Source organism: Mycena indigotica (genome assembly GCF_014461135.1).
Source record: "Mycena indigotica strain 171206Taipei chromosome Unknown Mind.scaff0007, whole genome shotgun sequence".
Lineage (NCBI taxonomy): Eukaryota > Fungi > Basidiomycota > Agaricomycetes > Agaricales > Mycenaceae > Mycena > Mycena indigotica.
Genome location: NW_023503006.1, coordinates 35861 through 50071, shown reverse-complemented (window position 1 = coordinate 50071; position 14211 = coordinate 35861). Strand labels below are relative to the sequence as shown.

The window sequence follows — 14211 nt, the reverse complement described above, 5'->3', positions numbered from 1 at the left end:
CTACAGCGGGGTAAAAATACACAAGGAGCGATGGTCGAATGTGCGTTGCCTTTGCTTCTCGTTGCGGTTGCCATCTCATTCCTATTCCACATAGCGCTTTGGCTATCCGGCCCTTTCAACGTTCATTCAGCTCACGAATCAGCAAGCAATCGGAAGAGGGTGCCAGGAAGTAATAGACTAGTATTAGAAGCTCGAATGGTGCGTGTATACTCGCCACTCAGGCCAAACACTTACCATCCATTGTTCTCAGTGCCCTTCACCATTCTTCATCTCGTTCAATCAAACTTGGATGAGGACATATATGCAAAGCACAGCTGGAATGGATAAACTCGCCTCCTCTCCTTATGCTTGTTAATTGACTGTCTGGCAGCAGCATTAGTCGAGGTGAACGACAAACAGCTGTCCTGTCTGACCAGCAGGCACCGAGAATTGACGGAATTCACATGGCTGGCTTACAAGGTGTGTGCCTCCGAGATAGATCTCTTTTGCATTCAATGCCGACATTGCTTAGCCCTCCTTTCGCCCTTGCCATACCTCATCGCGCCAAATAGCTCATAATGGGTCGAATATCGCCGTCTTTTAGAGGACTTTCTCTGCTTTATCCATCGGGCGGACGGAGACGCTGAAGGATGTGATTGGCGCGTAAAGCGCGTTTTGTCTGGCCAATCGTTTCGAAAATTGTTCTTCGCTTGCGGAATGGTGGAAAGCATCGTCTCTCGTGGATGTCGGGCTCAATCCTCAATTAGCATCGACATCATCGGCCACGCTATTCCCGAAAATTCAAGTCCGAAGTCACGGATTTCATCGAACTGGTGCTTCGGTCAGACCCTTACAAGACTGCCGTCTTTCCAAAGCTATATTCCGCACCACCGCCACTCTCTCAAGGACCATCGATCATCTTCCAAAACTACGAAAAAGTGTCCATCTCGTTCTTCCTCGAAGGTCTAGACTTCCTTCGATGTGCCTCTCCAACTACCACAGAGATACCATCAGTCGGTGGCTGTGCAACGAGGAGAAGAACAAGTTATTGCTTGGGAAAGTGTCGGCGCGCGATCAGAACTACCGTTGGCTACTCTTTCTTTCCGTCTTATGCACGGGCACAGGCCCGATATATCTACATACGTCTGAACCGCCAACCTTCAACGTTGACATTTGCGTGGATAGGACCATCATTTTATCAGGACCTTTCTACGTTTTCAATACCATTCGAGCTCTATGATGATCTGTAGACTCTTTTTGAACAATACGAACTGTTTCTTACCGTGCTCTCATTTGCACTTTCAACATCTGAACTCCACAAAAGCCTTTACACACTCCCTCGAAAAAGTGTACAAATGAATGTGTGATTTCGAGTAGGCTCCAGTCGCTATCATGCTGTAGGTAATAAACGCCTAGTTCTTCGCGTCAACCGTCATCTCCTTCTTTTCCTCTAGCCCAAACCAGCTCGGCAACAGCTGCCACACCTCCTCCCTCGCAGTCTGCGCAGTCTTCGCAAAGTCGAGTTTGCACACATGACACATCTTGAGCCCACACTGCTTCTGCCCATCCGAAAAGTCCGTCCTTGAAAGCATGTCCATAGCTTGCACAAGTGTGAATAGAGGGTCTGCATCGCGTCCACAAGCGATCCCGCCGACTGAGCGTAAAACATTGAGGGTGATAAAGTAGAACGATTCGCGGCAGCGTCGGCTTGGTGGGTCTTCTGTAAGATACAAACATTCGGCGGCAGGCGATCGTCCTTCGAGTTCAGTGGAGACGAAGTTGGCGAGATAGTGTTGCGCGGCTTCTCGGCCTCGGAATGTTGCGACGAGGAATGCTTCAGGAAGGTTCATTGTCGAGAGTGGCGAGTCAGCATCAAGGGTGGTGGGGATGGAGGACGTGAGTGCTGGAACAGTTGTGCCGGAATAGATCTTGCTGGGCCCATATCGAGCAAGGTCATACATTGCGGCGGGAAGGAGAAAAGGGAGATTGAGTTCCACAGCGAGGTCGATTAAGAGAATTGGATGAGCGCAACTTGTTCGAGGGGCGTAATGGCCAAGTGCGTCCGTTGCTGCCTGTTCTCGAGAGTCCCACCCAGCTAGTGTAGTCGGCCATTCGACTTCAAGGCGGGCCATGCAGCGCTGACGGAGATGTTCCACCAGGTATTTAGTCGAGCAGCGGAGGACGGAGGCAATAATGGGGAAATCGTGGGCGTGGGGGATCGAAAAGTAGCTGTAAAGATGTGAGTGCGCCGGCGAGAAGCATGAAATATTACATACAGTCCATCGTACAAGGCCGTGAGGAAATGAAAGACATCGGTGGGCGAATCGTAGATCTCGAACCAGGGACAGCCTTCGAGGAGGTCTTGCTCTGGAGGTTGTGGAATGTTGAAGAGGCCGTCGAATACTTCGGAATGACGCTGGAGTTGCCCACGATGGACCTTGAAAGCGACGGACGCCGCGACGAGGATGATGTTGCCGTCGCAGAACCAAAGCCTCGACCTCGCGAAATTTTTGAGCTTGCTGGACATGACGGAGGAGTTGAGAATCGGCGTGGCTAGATTGCCCATGTGAGAATAGAAGATATGGATGATAAACGAGCGTGGTGGTGGAGTAGAAGAAAGGGAGAGGTGTGACCTTGCTCGTGATTCACTTCCAAATTGGGAGACCCTTCTTTCACTTTTCATTTGATGTACTATGTCTGCGCTGGTCTTGGTACCCTCCATCCCATCCTCGATAATCTGGTCGCAAAACCCGCCCTCGAGCCTCACATTGCCTCTGACGTGGCAAGCCATTCGCGGCGGTCGTCATGTCGGGCTGATAACGGACGTCGTCTGGACTACTCGTGCTGTGTGCTCTGTCGACACAAAGTCAGGCTTGCATATGAATCGGTTATTTCTTGACTCGCATTTTGGGGTGCCAGTGCCTCGCCTGCAGGAATCAACGAGATGGGATCGTGGAGCGCCGTTTGACAAACACAAGATTGGCAACCGGCCATACTTAAATGGATAAAGCGCTGATTCTGGTCTTCGTGTGGATCTTCAAGGGCTCAAGATCGTCTTCCTAAAACCATCATGATTCAATCGCTGCCGCCACCACGGTACAGCAAAACTCTGGACCGCATTCAACTCAAATTGACGATATCCCACTGAGTGGGCACCCTAATCAGACTGTGAGCACAATCCAGCAGAAGATGGCCATCCCTCGCCATGAAATGATTCATTACACCGTGACACAGGCGCAGCGGCAACTTCAAACGGGCGTGGTAATCAGACAACCCGTAAGTAACCCGTTAATTCCGTCTTGTCCGTTGACTCGGCAAACAAGGGAGAGGATCTTGCGTGTACAAGCCGAATGCAGAACTACACCTTGCAGTGGGGTCTAGATTGGTGTGTTTCAGCGCGTTTTGTACCTGATGGACTAATAGGGATTCTAGCGCTTCCCGCCGACTCCATGTTGAATCTTTCTCCGAGTCTGCGCAAACCATGCACTGGTTTGGCGTCTAGTTCCAAGGTATATAACTCGCATTCTTCTACAGCTCCTGTCCAAACAACAGCTTGGACATGTCTCGGCACAATCCGCAAGATGACGACTCGCGTAGAACGCGTGTCTATATCGCATGTCTTAACTGTCGACGGCGAAAGACCAAGGCTAGTCGGGTCGTTATACTCTGTGCTATTCATGGTATCAACGCACAAAGTTTAGTGCATTACAGATCCCGCTGGAGATAACCCTTGCATGCGTTGCGTTCAGCAAGGCTTAGACTGTGTCTACCAGCCTATCGACCATACACTTCCTCCCAGGCCAGAGACAGCAAACGCATCTGCTCCCTCTTACTCTAATCCGTTTGTGCCCTCCTCACAGCCGCAGGAACACTACGGTGGAGCTGTTCATGGCGGCATACCAGCCTACGAGCCTTCTTTGGCCTATAGTGCCCCGATGACCTACAACTATCAACCGCAGTACGGCCACCAACAACCTGACCAATCATCTTTCGCCGCATCTCCGCAGGGATCCCAACTGCCAAGCAACTACTACAGCAGCCCGACCCAAACTGGATCCTGGCCCGTACAAGCTTCTCTGAGCTATAACGGGTGCGCGTTTATCTTCAGACTGCCAGAATAAAAAATCACTGACTGTTTTGTCTTCGACAAGCACAGACCTTGCCCATGCGCCCCCGGGCGATGCTTATACGGAGGAAGACACTGAATTATCAATCGACGAACCAGCCCATGAAGTGGGACAACTACAGCGAACTGACTTCGATAATGGCAGTAATGACGCTTAACTTGAACTTTGTTTATGATACAGACTATATCCTACAACTAGCTACAGAACTGAGCGACGATCGCGCGAGAAATAATGATGAAATTATTGATGGTGTCTTGGACTCGGAAGCATTGACTTCCAATCGAAGCCGGTGTTCCCTTCGCTCGACACGATGTGAATCTCCATGCCAGAGCGCACAAGTTGTTGCAGCTTCCGGGCAGAGACACCACCAGGGAATGCACAATGGGGCCGGAGGACGAGCGTGAAAGAGCGAAGACCGCTGCGTTGTTGAAGCATTGAATGGATGTCGTCGTAGTCGCTGGATCCACAGGGAAACCCGTATACCGTCAGAGAACGTAAGTTGGGCAGTAAAGCCTGGTCGCCAGTCTGCGACAAGTGGCAAAAGTTCAACGACGACGGGACCGTAAGCGTCTCGGGCCAACGCATGCCGATGGTGAGTATGGAGACGGACTGAAGATGGGGGAGGAGCTCCGTGACAGTGGCGTATGAGTGCCCGTTCGCACTTATGCTGCCCGCGTCGTTATTGGAATACGGGTCACCATACGATTGGGCGATGTGGACCTCGAACAACCGGGGAGCGGAATTGGCGACGAAATCGCCGAACTGAGCGGCTGTGAGGGTGATATTCGAAATCAGGAGAACCTCCAGTGCGGGTAAGGTACAGCCACGAAGAAGGTGCGAAGGGGAATTAAACACGGTGTCGTTATAGTCGGGGTCCCCGAGGCGCAATACGCGTAGCGATGCAAGAGTAAGCAAAGGTTTGTCGCTGGGGTCGTAGTAACGCGAAGACGTCAGTCGCGTTATTTCGAGCTCGATCAGAGCTGGACACGCCTTGAGTAAATCGAGCAGGACTGGCACTGAGTACCATGCATAGCTGGGTGGATTCCGTGGGCCGAGAAGCGTCAATTTGACGAGCTTCGGAAGTACGTGAACCTGGCATATGAAGAGAGGGCAGTCTCCCACGGGGACACACAAATCAAGATGTTCAATTCGGGACGCTTCTTGCACAATGAGCCTCATGCCGCCCTTGTCAGCGGATCGAATCCGCCCATTGATGGAGATGTTAAGAGAGACCGATTTGGAGCGAGCTAACCAGGTGGCAAATGTAGTGTCATTGTTGTCATCGTTCGGAAAGTCGAGATAAATGCCACGCCAAATTTCGGGTGTCCCAAGTGCAATGTCTCTCCATGAATGGCATATCGTGAGGAGGAGAAGCGGTGCCTCGTGGAATGTTGGTGTGGGGAAAAGGTCGGAGCAATGAATAAAGATTTCGGAGGCCAATTCGAGAGGGAGTCTTGTTATTGGGTCGCGGATGAAATTGAGAGCGGTTTTGGCTTCGCAGCACTGAGATTCGAGCTTTTGGATGGTGGAAAGTAAGGATTCGACTGAAGTTGTAGACTCCGAAGTGAGCGCCGACGACATGTTGGTGGCAAGTGGATGGAATACGAAAGCAAGGAGGTCACAAATGACCACGCTTTTGATTGACAAACTGCAAAGTCAAAGCCACTTCCGCACCAAGAGGAACAATGCGCTGGGTCGCATAGAGTTATCCTATGAAGTTTTCTCGCGATCGGTCTCGGACAGAGTCGACTTGTACGCGTGCGCCGGTTATTGGCCCAAGATGGGTGTTAGATGACGAATGATGGGTTTTCCGAAACAACTTGAAGCAGGCCCCGGGAAGCTTCACCAAAGCCTTGTCCGAGAAAATCAGCAATTTTGGCCTCAAAAACCTTACGATTTGGGCCTCAAAAACCTGAAATCGGACAAGGGTCGTCACCTGCTTTCCAAAAGGGGAAATTTTGCGGGAAAATGGCACCTCCCAAATTCAATGCTTGGGTCAGAATTTCGACTTCACTTTGCGATGATAAGCACAGATTGCAAGGTTTACATTGTGCCTGCCTTCATCTGAGAATATTTTTCCATGAGCCGACTGAACTGACCAGTCTGACCAGAAAGAAGCCTCAAAAACCTCAAAACCGGACAAGGATTCCAAAATTTTCGCCTGAAAAACCTTGAATTCGGACAAGGAAATAGCCATTTTCTGCCCTCAAAAACCTCAAATTTCGGACAAGCCTTGAGTGAAGCTTCCCGGGGCCTCTTGAAGCAGTGAAGCAAGCTGGATCTATAGTCCTCCATATATACACCACTGGGGTGACGAGCAAAGATAGCATTAGGAAAAAGACGCGTTGGGCAATGTTCAGAGGGCGAGTTATCTTGGTGGGAGCAATCGCGAAAATGTTGTTGATTGTTTGGTCATGTGTGGCAACAGCCTTCCGCATGCTTTGTCAGCGAAAGCGGTGACTTGCGCTCGAGCCACGACCGCGATCTTGACCCCATTCTCCACAACTACGCTTGTTGGAGCCGTACCATTCCTCCCTATCTTTCTTAACGCCTCATGAATGCTCTCCCTTCACATGGACCCTCTTGTTGACGAGCAGCAGGACATGGAGGCGCGATCGGATGACGCCATGGAGAAGATAACGACGAGCGGGAGTTATAGCGGGAGCACGACGCCGACAAGCTCTACAGGCACTGGGACCACTACAATGAGCAACGAAGGCGATGGAGCAAGACTGGGATACAAGGGCAAAGCTTTGCGTTCTTGGGCACAGCTCCCTGCTGAGCTTATACGGTTCGTGCTCTGCCCAATCCTGTCGTTTTATCATCTATCTCTTCCTTTCTCTTCCTTATATACCTTTTCTCCACTCCTACTTCACCGTTTCACGCCTTTTCCACCCTTTTTTCTCTTTCTTTGTCGCTTAAGGTGGCAAGCTCTTTCCATTGACGGAGCTAGCTGGACACGATGACTGTCGCGTCCCGACACGTCCTCTACCCGTTTTATACCCTCTTGTGGCCCGTTTTCGCTGTCTGTGGCGTATGTGTACGCGACTTGCGCAGTCATCTGGCTCGGATCACACCCTCTGACGTCGACTGACTTTTTTCTTCTTGAACTCTTTTTCGTCCCCTATCGTTTACTAACCGTTTTTCAGCCTCATCGCATCATGCTGCCTGAAGCTACTGGCCGAAACTGGCACTCTCCCAATGAATTGGACCCCGCCCTACAGCCATCCCCACCGCCAGCCAGGTTACAGCGAGCGCCAAGTTTATATCATCGCCCGCGACCATCGCCAGCTCGAAGCTCTCATGAGGATCTCACCAAAATGGTGTATAGCCAGTACGTGTTGTCACCTATACAGTTTCGTCTTAGTTTACTCTTTTCGCAGTCGAAGAACACCACTTTTGGCGCAGCGCAATAAAACTCTTTGATCCTTTCAATGTGTTTGCTGCCTATGCATGGGCTATTCCCCCCAACCCCCATTCCAACTCTACTTCCTCTGCCGGCGTCCCCGCTACGCCATACCGCCACTTCTACGGCATCTACAGCAACTCCTGTCTTCCTTGCCGTATCAACGCGCCGCATACTAACACCGGCGTTGGCGTTGGCCGCAAGGTCTTCGATACTGCCCGTCTTGGACCCATCTACGTCTGTAAGGAACACCACGGACCTCGTCGCCGCCGCTGGTGCGAAGTTTGTCTTAAAGACATCGAAATGCTCCGACACTATCGCCGCGAGGCAGCATATGCCGCCCAAGAAGAACTAGCCAGGGCAGACCAAAGGGTTGATGCCGTTCGGCGCTGGGGAAACGAGGATCTCAATGCTGCTCAAGCGGCCCGCAAAGACGCTTATACTCGCTACCAACACGCACAAAAAGCGCTCGAGGAGGCTCATAGTTCCCTACTGGAGACACGCGTCAGCGATTTGCTCGAGGAAGAGGACGAGAGCTCGTTCGTATTTGGCTGTGCCTTCTCCGTCTGCAAGCAGTGCCGAGCCGAATGGGTCTGGCGTTGTGCGGTGCTTAACACAGGCATTGCGCGTGATCGCGAGGCCATTGAGAAGGGCCAGCCGCTTGCAAACGATGTCGAGCCTCTGGATTGGTCCGCTCCTTCTGACTCATACGAGCCCGCAAAGACGTTGGGTCTAGGCCAACGAATCGGGGTCTTCAATCCTACCGACAGTGTCGTTCGCGATTCGCTGAGAACATACCTTGAATTTGGCGAGGGCAGTCTTGTCAGTGTTCTCCAGATGGCTGAAGAACGCGGTTGGTTACGGGGACAAACAAAATGGAGCGAAATGATGGGTATGGTGTTGGCTACAAGGGGCTGGGATGGCGAAGAAAACGACATCGAGCCAGTGCGGGCGCGCAGTCCGTCTCCCGAGGCGTTGCCGCCAAATGCGGTGTCTGGTACATATGGACCCACCGACGAAGTCGAAAATGCAAAACGCGATTATTCTCAACCAGGACAATGGGCTGGTAAGACCATTGCACTGCAACAAGCTTATCGAAGGTCGCTTTCGCTTTCGCCAACGGAGGACGACGACTTTTCCGACGAAGATATCGATTTGGAGGTAGAGGAAGAATTGAATGTCAGAGATCTTGCTCTGGGAGACTGGGCCAGAGGGAGAATACTGGATGGGAGCTGGGTAACGCCTCTCGACATTTACTATCTCGTAAAGGTGAAGAGGATAGGTGCGTCGAGTCATCTTTTCAAATTCAGCGCGATGATTCACCTTCTTGCTTAACAGAACATCCTGATACGGGTATTCGTGCGACCCATCCAGTACCGTGGTCGATAACTTCCTCGCCATCCGAAGCCTCGTCAAAAGACCTGTCTCCACTCGACCCAGTGCCTGAAGAGGTGCATCCTGGCCTGCCTGGGCCACCCATCCCCAACCCTGTCCTTGCGGACCTTGCCCATGCCGCTCATGTCCGCCAACTCCGCACACTGCTCCTCCCGCCGATGAAGAATGTCGTTCGAAGACTTGTTATGGAATGTGCTTTGGATGCATGTGAAGCGGAGGCTGAAAACGAGAAGAAGCGTGTGGTTATATCAGACCCCGCTATTCGCGCTACCCGCATAACACTGGAGGAGGTGATTAAGGAGTTGAGGGAGGAAGAGGGGGTATGGTTTGACGGGGTCGATTGGAGCGAACGGAGACGAAATCTGCGAGCAGAGGCAGAAGGACTCGAAGACAGGAGTCCAACGCTATCGACATCTACATTGGCGACAACAGACTTGGAAAAGTCGTCAATAACTATCGCTGTCGACCCGGTTCGGAACCCACCCAAGCTTTTGCACTCAATTCCTTACGTGCCGGAGACAATTGAGCATCTTCCGCCGTATAGCCAGGACATTTTGCGATCTGTATGTGCTCGTCGTTTTTAACCTGACAACGTTAACATTACTAATAGGTTTGGCGAGAAGCCTGCGCTCCTCTCTATCATTGCCGCTGCACGATTTGTGTTCGCGCTGCTCAAGAACAGGCCCGCGCGGCTGATGCGCTTATTGCTCAGACTACTCAGCAAGTTATAGCCCCTACCTCTGACAACGCTACCGCCAAAGAACGACGTGAATGGGCCGACCGCGAGCATGCTAATAACGACACCGAAAACGGGCCTTTCGTGGTCCAAATCCCCGAAGAAGAGCAGGAGCATGGGGTTGAGACTGTGATCTCTGTTGTTTCGGATGACAATGTCTACGAGGATAATGAGCAGCAAGACGGAGAGTTTCTGGATCGCGATGCGCCGTTATGGGACGAGGCGTTGCAGTATGCAGCGGAGCTTTCGGAGGACGAGGAGCGGTCCAGTTTGGATTCATTCACCGACTACGAGCATGAAGATTACGCTGCGCAAACCAAGCCGCGGCTGATGCTCCGCTCTGTCTCACGCAAACGCTCTTTTGAGGAGGAAGCTACAACTGCTCCCAAGCGCGCTCGCACAAAAGAGCCTCCTGTCATCAAGATTCCGCCCGGCGCTAGCCCAGTCAAACGCCGTTCGGAGGAGCTGGAGCCAGATGAGGAGAGTGACCCGCGGACATGGAGCGACGGGTCTGGCGAGACGAAGCGTGCTCGCCGTACTTGAATAGCATGCCCTTAAAAGCGTCCGCTTTGGACGACCGATATAAAGCCCCACAAATCCAGACATACGATACGCATTTCTTTCTCCTTCGTTTGCTTTGAAAAGTTGCTTCCTCTCCTGTATACTTGTAGCATCGCTTTGTAAATACTTACATGCCGCTTAGAAATAGCCATCGTTTTTCGGCGGCTGAGGCCATTTCCTTTTTTGGTCGTCGGCGCCGGTCTTGACTTGTCTTGCACCAACCGCCATGAAGGCCTTGAAGAAGGTCAAGAAGAGTATGCAAGTATCCTTTCGAGCCCATAGAACTGACTACCGTTCAAGGCCTACATGCGATACTCCCGCCAAACAACCTGAAAGCTACGGCTCGTGTGGTGCCCGGGCCGGAGCTTACAGTGTCTATGCTGCATGCCGCTGTGCAAGACGATGTCCACGACACCAAAATGCTCAGTCGATGCGGCAGAGACCAGTCTCAGGCGCCAATCCACGTGCTCCCCGCGGAAGTCCTGGCCGACATCTTCATGGAGGTGTGCGTGAAAGCAGTTCAGCCGCTGGAGTATTCGTTCTTCGAATGCAGCGAGGTCTGTGTTCACTGGCGCCAAATCGCGCTCGGAATGCCACTACTCTGGTCTAAAGTCAACTTTTGCTCGCCGACATGGGTGCAGACTTGCCTGCGCCGCTCGAAATCCAGCCCGCTGATTGTGGAATGTCATTTGAGCCATTTCATCATTTCTCGGCGACAAATGACCATTCACCAACGAATCGCCGCCGTGTTGGAGTTTGCACCAGAGCGCATACGGGAGGTCTTTCTTTATGGGCACTTTCCTCACGAATCCTTAACGCGAGCGCTCCGCGGCAGGTTCCCCGTCCTAGCGAAGATGTCGATAACGCAAATAATCAATGAAACCTACTCAACGCCGACGGGAAGCGAAAGAGAACCGCTGTACCCCAGTCTTTGACTCTCCGCTGTCTCTTCTCTATCACACTGGCCCGAGACTAAGTAATCTTCGCCTGGCATGCTAGTGAATATCCCCTGGCACTGACAGCCTTTTCATCGATTCTCCCATCTCATCATGGGGACGACAACATCGCAAACGGCAACTCGAAAAGGACACTAAATCGGGTCTGGCGCTCAGTTGGGACGATGTACTTGGACAGCTGGACCCCATCATCCGAGGGAGAAACTCTTGTTTGGAGGAATATACTCTCGTCGTTGCCCGCACTCCATCGCATCAAGCTCAGACGGCAAACACAGGAAGGGGTCGACAGATGGAGAGAGCTCGTAACAAGTATTCCGGGTGGTGATAGTCTTGCTCTGGACACGACGACATCAGAGGCCGCAACGGAATGGGAGGATTTCAAGGAAATTTCAGGTATGAAAGCAATGCGGTGAGAGACTGTCTGTATTGCGATAGAATAGTTTGCTATTCGGATACAATTGCACGATATAGACTAGAACTCGAATAGTACTCAAAGTTTCAAGAATGATAAACGTGGGGAAGCCGGCTGCCGACATGACCTTCACTGAGAGAGTATAAGTATCGACCTTGAAGAACGCCGTTCTACAAGTGCTCGCAGACAGAGCTGCATTAGCAAGCCTACGCCATGACCGAGACAGAAGTAAAAGTGTGTGTAGCGACAGCTCCAATGGCGCGCTGAGATGTTCCCAACTTCCCAAGCCCCAAGGACCCAAACAACACTTTCATCTTCTGCTTGTCGTTGCACAGCCAGCCACCGACCCAATGAGCAGCCTTAGGTCTGCAGGAGGCGATTCAGACACTGCTACGCTCGTTCGAGAACGGTATGACCGAAAAATGCGAATGAGACCTAGAATGGGTCCTGAGCCGGTTTTTGTGAGTGTCGTATTGCTTGTATTGGAATATAATAGCGGGTTCCGAGACCGTGACGAATGGGAGTGTGGTAGGAGATGCCTTTTGAAGAATGGAAGGGTTTTAAGAGTCTAAAGAGATTCTTCCTCGTCCATATAATGTCGGAATTCATGGCTTTCTGACCCTAACCAAAACACGCTCTTCAAATCGTCCAGCATCGTGGACAGCGGAGCTTCTCCCAGATAGCGCGATACCGATTCGTGGTGGCCCGTCGCAAGACCAGTCACCAGTCACCATTCCTGCATACCCGAGTTGTCGCTATTTCGGCGGCCCATCTTGTCCGCTCGAATCTGGAAGGTGGACAGCGAGTTCAAGACAACGGGGTCTAAGTAAGCAGGCCCGGTTTTCACCTCCGCCAAACCGGCATGTCTGGTGGTGACACTGTTGGATTGAGTTTCTTGTCGGCATTGGAGAAGTCGCAAAAAGAGACAGAGTTGGTTGGTAGGAGCATGTCGAAAGTTTTCGAGTACAGGGAGTTTCATAGTGGATAAAGTGGTGAAGGAAGCGTGGCACCAGGAACCAGCCGCCTGTGGGGCCCCGGGGTAGTGTCCGACCAACTTGAAGAACGATGTTTTCTACAACAGCGATGGGTGAATTTCCGGACTTGTTATTGCTCTTCATTATTGCCTACCTGCTGACACGTCTCGAATAGCTCGTGCGCCGATTGGGGTTGATGTGTGGGCCATGCAAGCATTCGTGAACAGGATGCAGACAAACCTTTGCGGAGAGGGTCAGCAAGTGAGCAAAAACAGAGCGCCGGACAGAATGCCGCGCACCGATTGCCCTGTCATCCCTCCATACACCGTGCCCTTCTATTCGAGGAGTTGGAGTTCGCGGGGTGGGGCTTCAAGTTGTCCACTGCCGCCACGATATCGAGTTCAAAGAGTTTTGGCCTTCAAGTTTGGCGCGTCAAGATTTCGTGAGCGATAGAACTCTGTCGAGTACTAGCAAGCAGGTAGGGCCACCCAGATCTTCCAGTGCTATGAAAGCGTGAGGAGTTGGAGAGGATTCGAGACAGGAAAACGCACCTGGCCGAGCTCAGGCTCACAGGGTGCTTGGTAGTCGGCACCTGAACAATAGGGTAGGCCGCGGGCGTTATGCCGCGAACGAAGTCCTTTAAGCCTGCATTGGGCATGGGTGCTGGTGTCGGAAGAGTCAAGAGTGGTTGGTGAGTCGTGGTGGTGGTTTGGGAAGGAAAGTGTGCCAGTGTCGCGTGACTGACTGCCCTTTCCTCAACAACCACTTAGATCTGGGTTGTTAACGCTGAGTTCGAACATATACTTGCCGAGTACATTTGAATCGAAGGTCCTCCACAACTGCGCCGAGGAGGAACTTCAAGTTGTGACAAGTTCCAGTCGAGTCTAGTCTCGCACGCAATCAAATTACTTATCTGCCCTGCAACATTTGGATCATGGAACCAATGAGAAATGGTATTGCACATGCTTCATGCTTAATAGAAATACAATGGTAACATGTTCAGTAGCAAGTGATAGAGGGGGTAGTGGTGAACATCAAGCAGTCAAACGACGTAAGGTTCCATCGCTAGTACTTCGCGTCTGACATCCGCTTCTGGGCTCAACAGCCCCACTGCTTTGAACAGGGCAACCTGCTCAAATCGCGGGAAGAGCATCTCTTGTGGGGACATAGGAAGGTAGTTTGGAGGGCGAAGGTCCTCCATCGGGATGGCTCCCAGCGATCGTCGTCGCAGGCCAAACACGGGCTCGACATATGGCATGGGTGTGGGTTGGACGACGGCAGCGACAGAGCTAGCCAGTCGTTTCGCAATATCGACTGATCGTTTCCGGAGACGAGATGGGCTCGATGAAAAGGATGATGATGATGGCGAAGATGTCTCGGGGAGAGAGACACGACGGCCGCCCAATGGCAAGAAGCCGTTGCGGGGAACGACAGCGCGAGTGGAGTATGAGGCAAGCATGTTTTGTTTTTGGTCAATGTGGATGGTGCTTGTGATGCGCTGGTGGTTTGAGTTAAGGATATGGTCGACTCTGGGGCGGCTTTTATGGGATTCTCCAGCGGATAGCGGAATCTGGGGAAGATGTCTGAGACCGGTGCTCTGACCTCATGTCTCAGGCAGCAGAATGTGGCAATGCAATTGACGGAGAGACATTCGAGCTGTGGCGA

At 51.9% G+C, this 14211-nt stretch overlaps 5 protein-coding genes across 5 annotated transcripts; 3 read left to right on the top strand and 2 right to left on the bottom strand.

Moving 5' to 3' along the window:
• Positions 1–696: 696 nt before the first annotated feature.
• Positions 697–1229, top strand: MIND_00799100 (uncharacterized protein; the record flags this gene model as incomplete). The annotated part of the gene is made up of 2 exons (XM_037364671.1): positions 697–699; positions 747–1229. 2 exons carry the CDS (start codon positions 697–699, stop codon positions 1227–1229), a joined length of 486 nt encoding a protein of 161 aa, XP_037217913.1.
• A 162-nt stretch (positions 1230–1391) lies between these two features.
• Positions 1392–2545, bottom strand: MIND_00799000 (BTB domain-containing protein; the record flags this gene model as incomplete). The annotated part of the gene is made up of 2 exons (XM_037364670.1): positions 1392–2208; positions 2256–2545. The coding sequence occupies 2 exons, from the start codon at positions 2543–2545 to the stop codon at positions 1392–1394; spliced, it is 1107 nt and encodes a 368-aa protein (XP_037217912.1).
• Positions 2546–6664: 4119 nt separating this feature from the next.
• Positions 6665–10186, top strand: MIND_00798900 (uncharacterized protein; the record flags this gene model as incomplete). The annotated part of the gene is made up of 5 exons (XM_037364669.1): positions 6665–6897; positions 7256–7440; positions 7490–8794; positions 8851–9470; positions 9518–10186. 5 exons carry the CDS (start codon positions 6665–6667, stop codon positions 10184–10186), a joined length of 3012 nt encoding a protein of 1003 aa, XP_037217911.1.
• A 232-nt stretch (positions 10187–10418) lies between these two features.
• Positions 10419–11139, top strand: MIND_00798800 (F-box domain-containing protein; the record flags this gene model as incomplete). The annotated part of the gene is made up of 2 exons (XM_037364668.1): positions 10419–10458; positions 10505–11139. Exons 1-2 carry the CDS (start codon positions 10431–10433, stop codon positions 11137–11139), a joined length of 663 nt encoding a protein of 220 aa, XP_037217910.1. The 5' UTR covers positions 10419–10430.
• Positions 11140–12299: 1160 nt separating this feature from the next.
• MIND_00798700 (uncharacterized protein) lies at positions 12300–12763 on the bottom strand (the record flags this gene model as incomplete). The annotated part of the gene is made up of 2 exons (XM_037364667.1): positions 12300–12644; positions 12701–12763. 2 exons carry the CDS (start codon positions 12761–12763, stop codon positions 12300–12302), a joined length of 408 nt encoding a protein of 135 aa, XP_037217909.1.
• Between the last annotated feature and the right edge of the window lie 1448 nt (positions 12764–14211).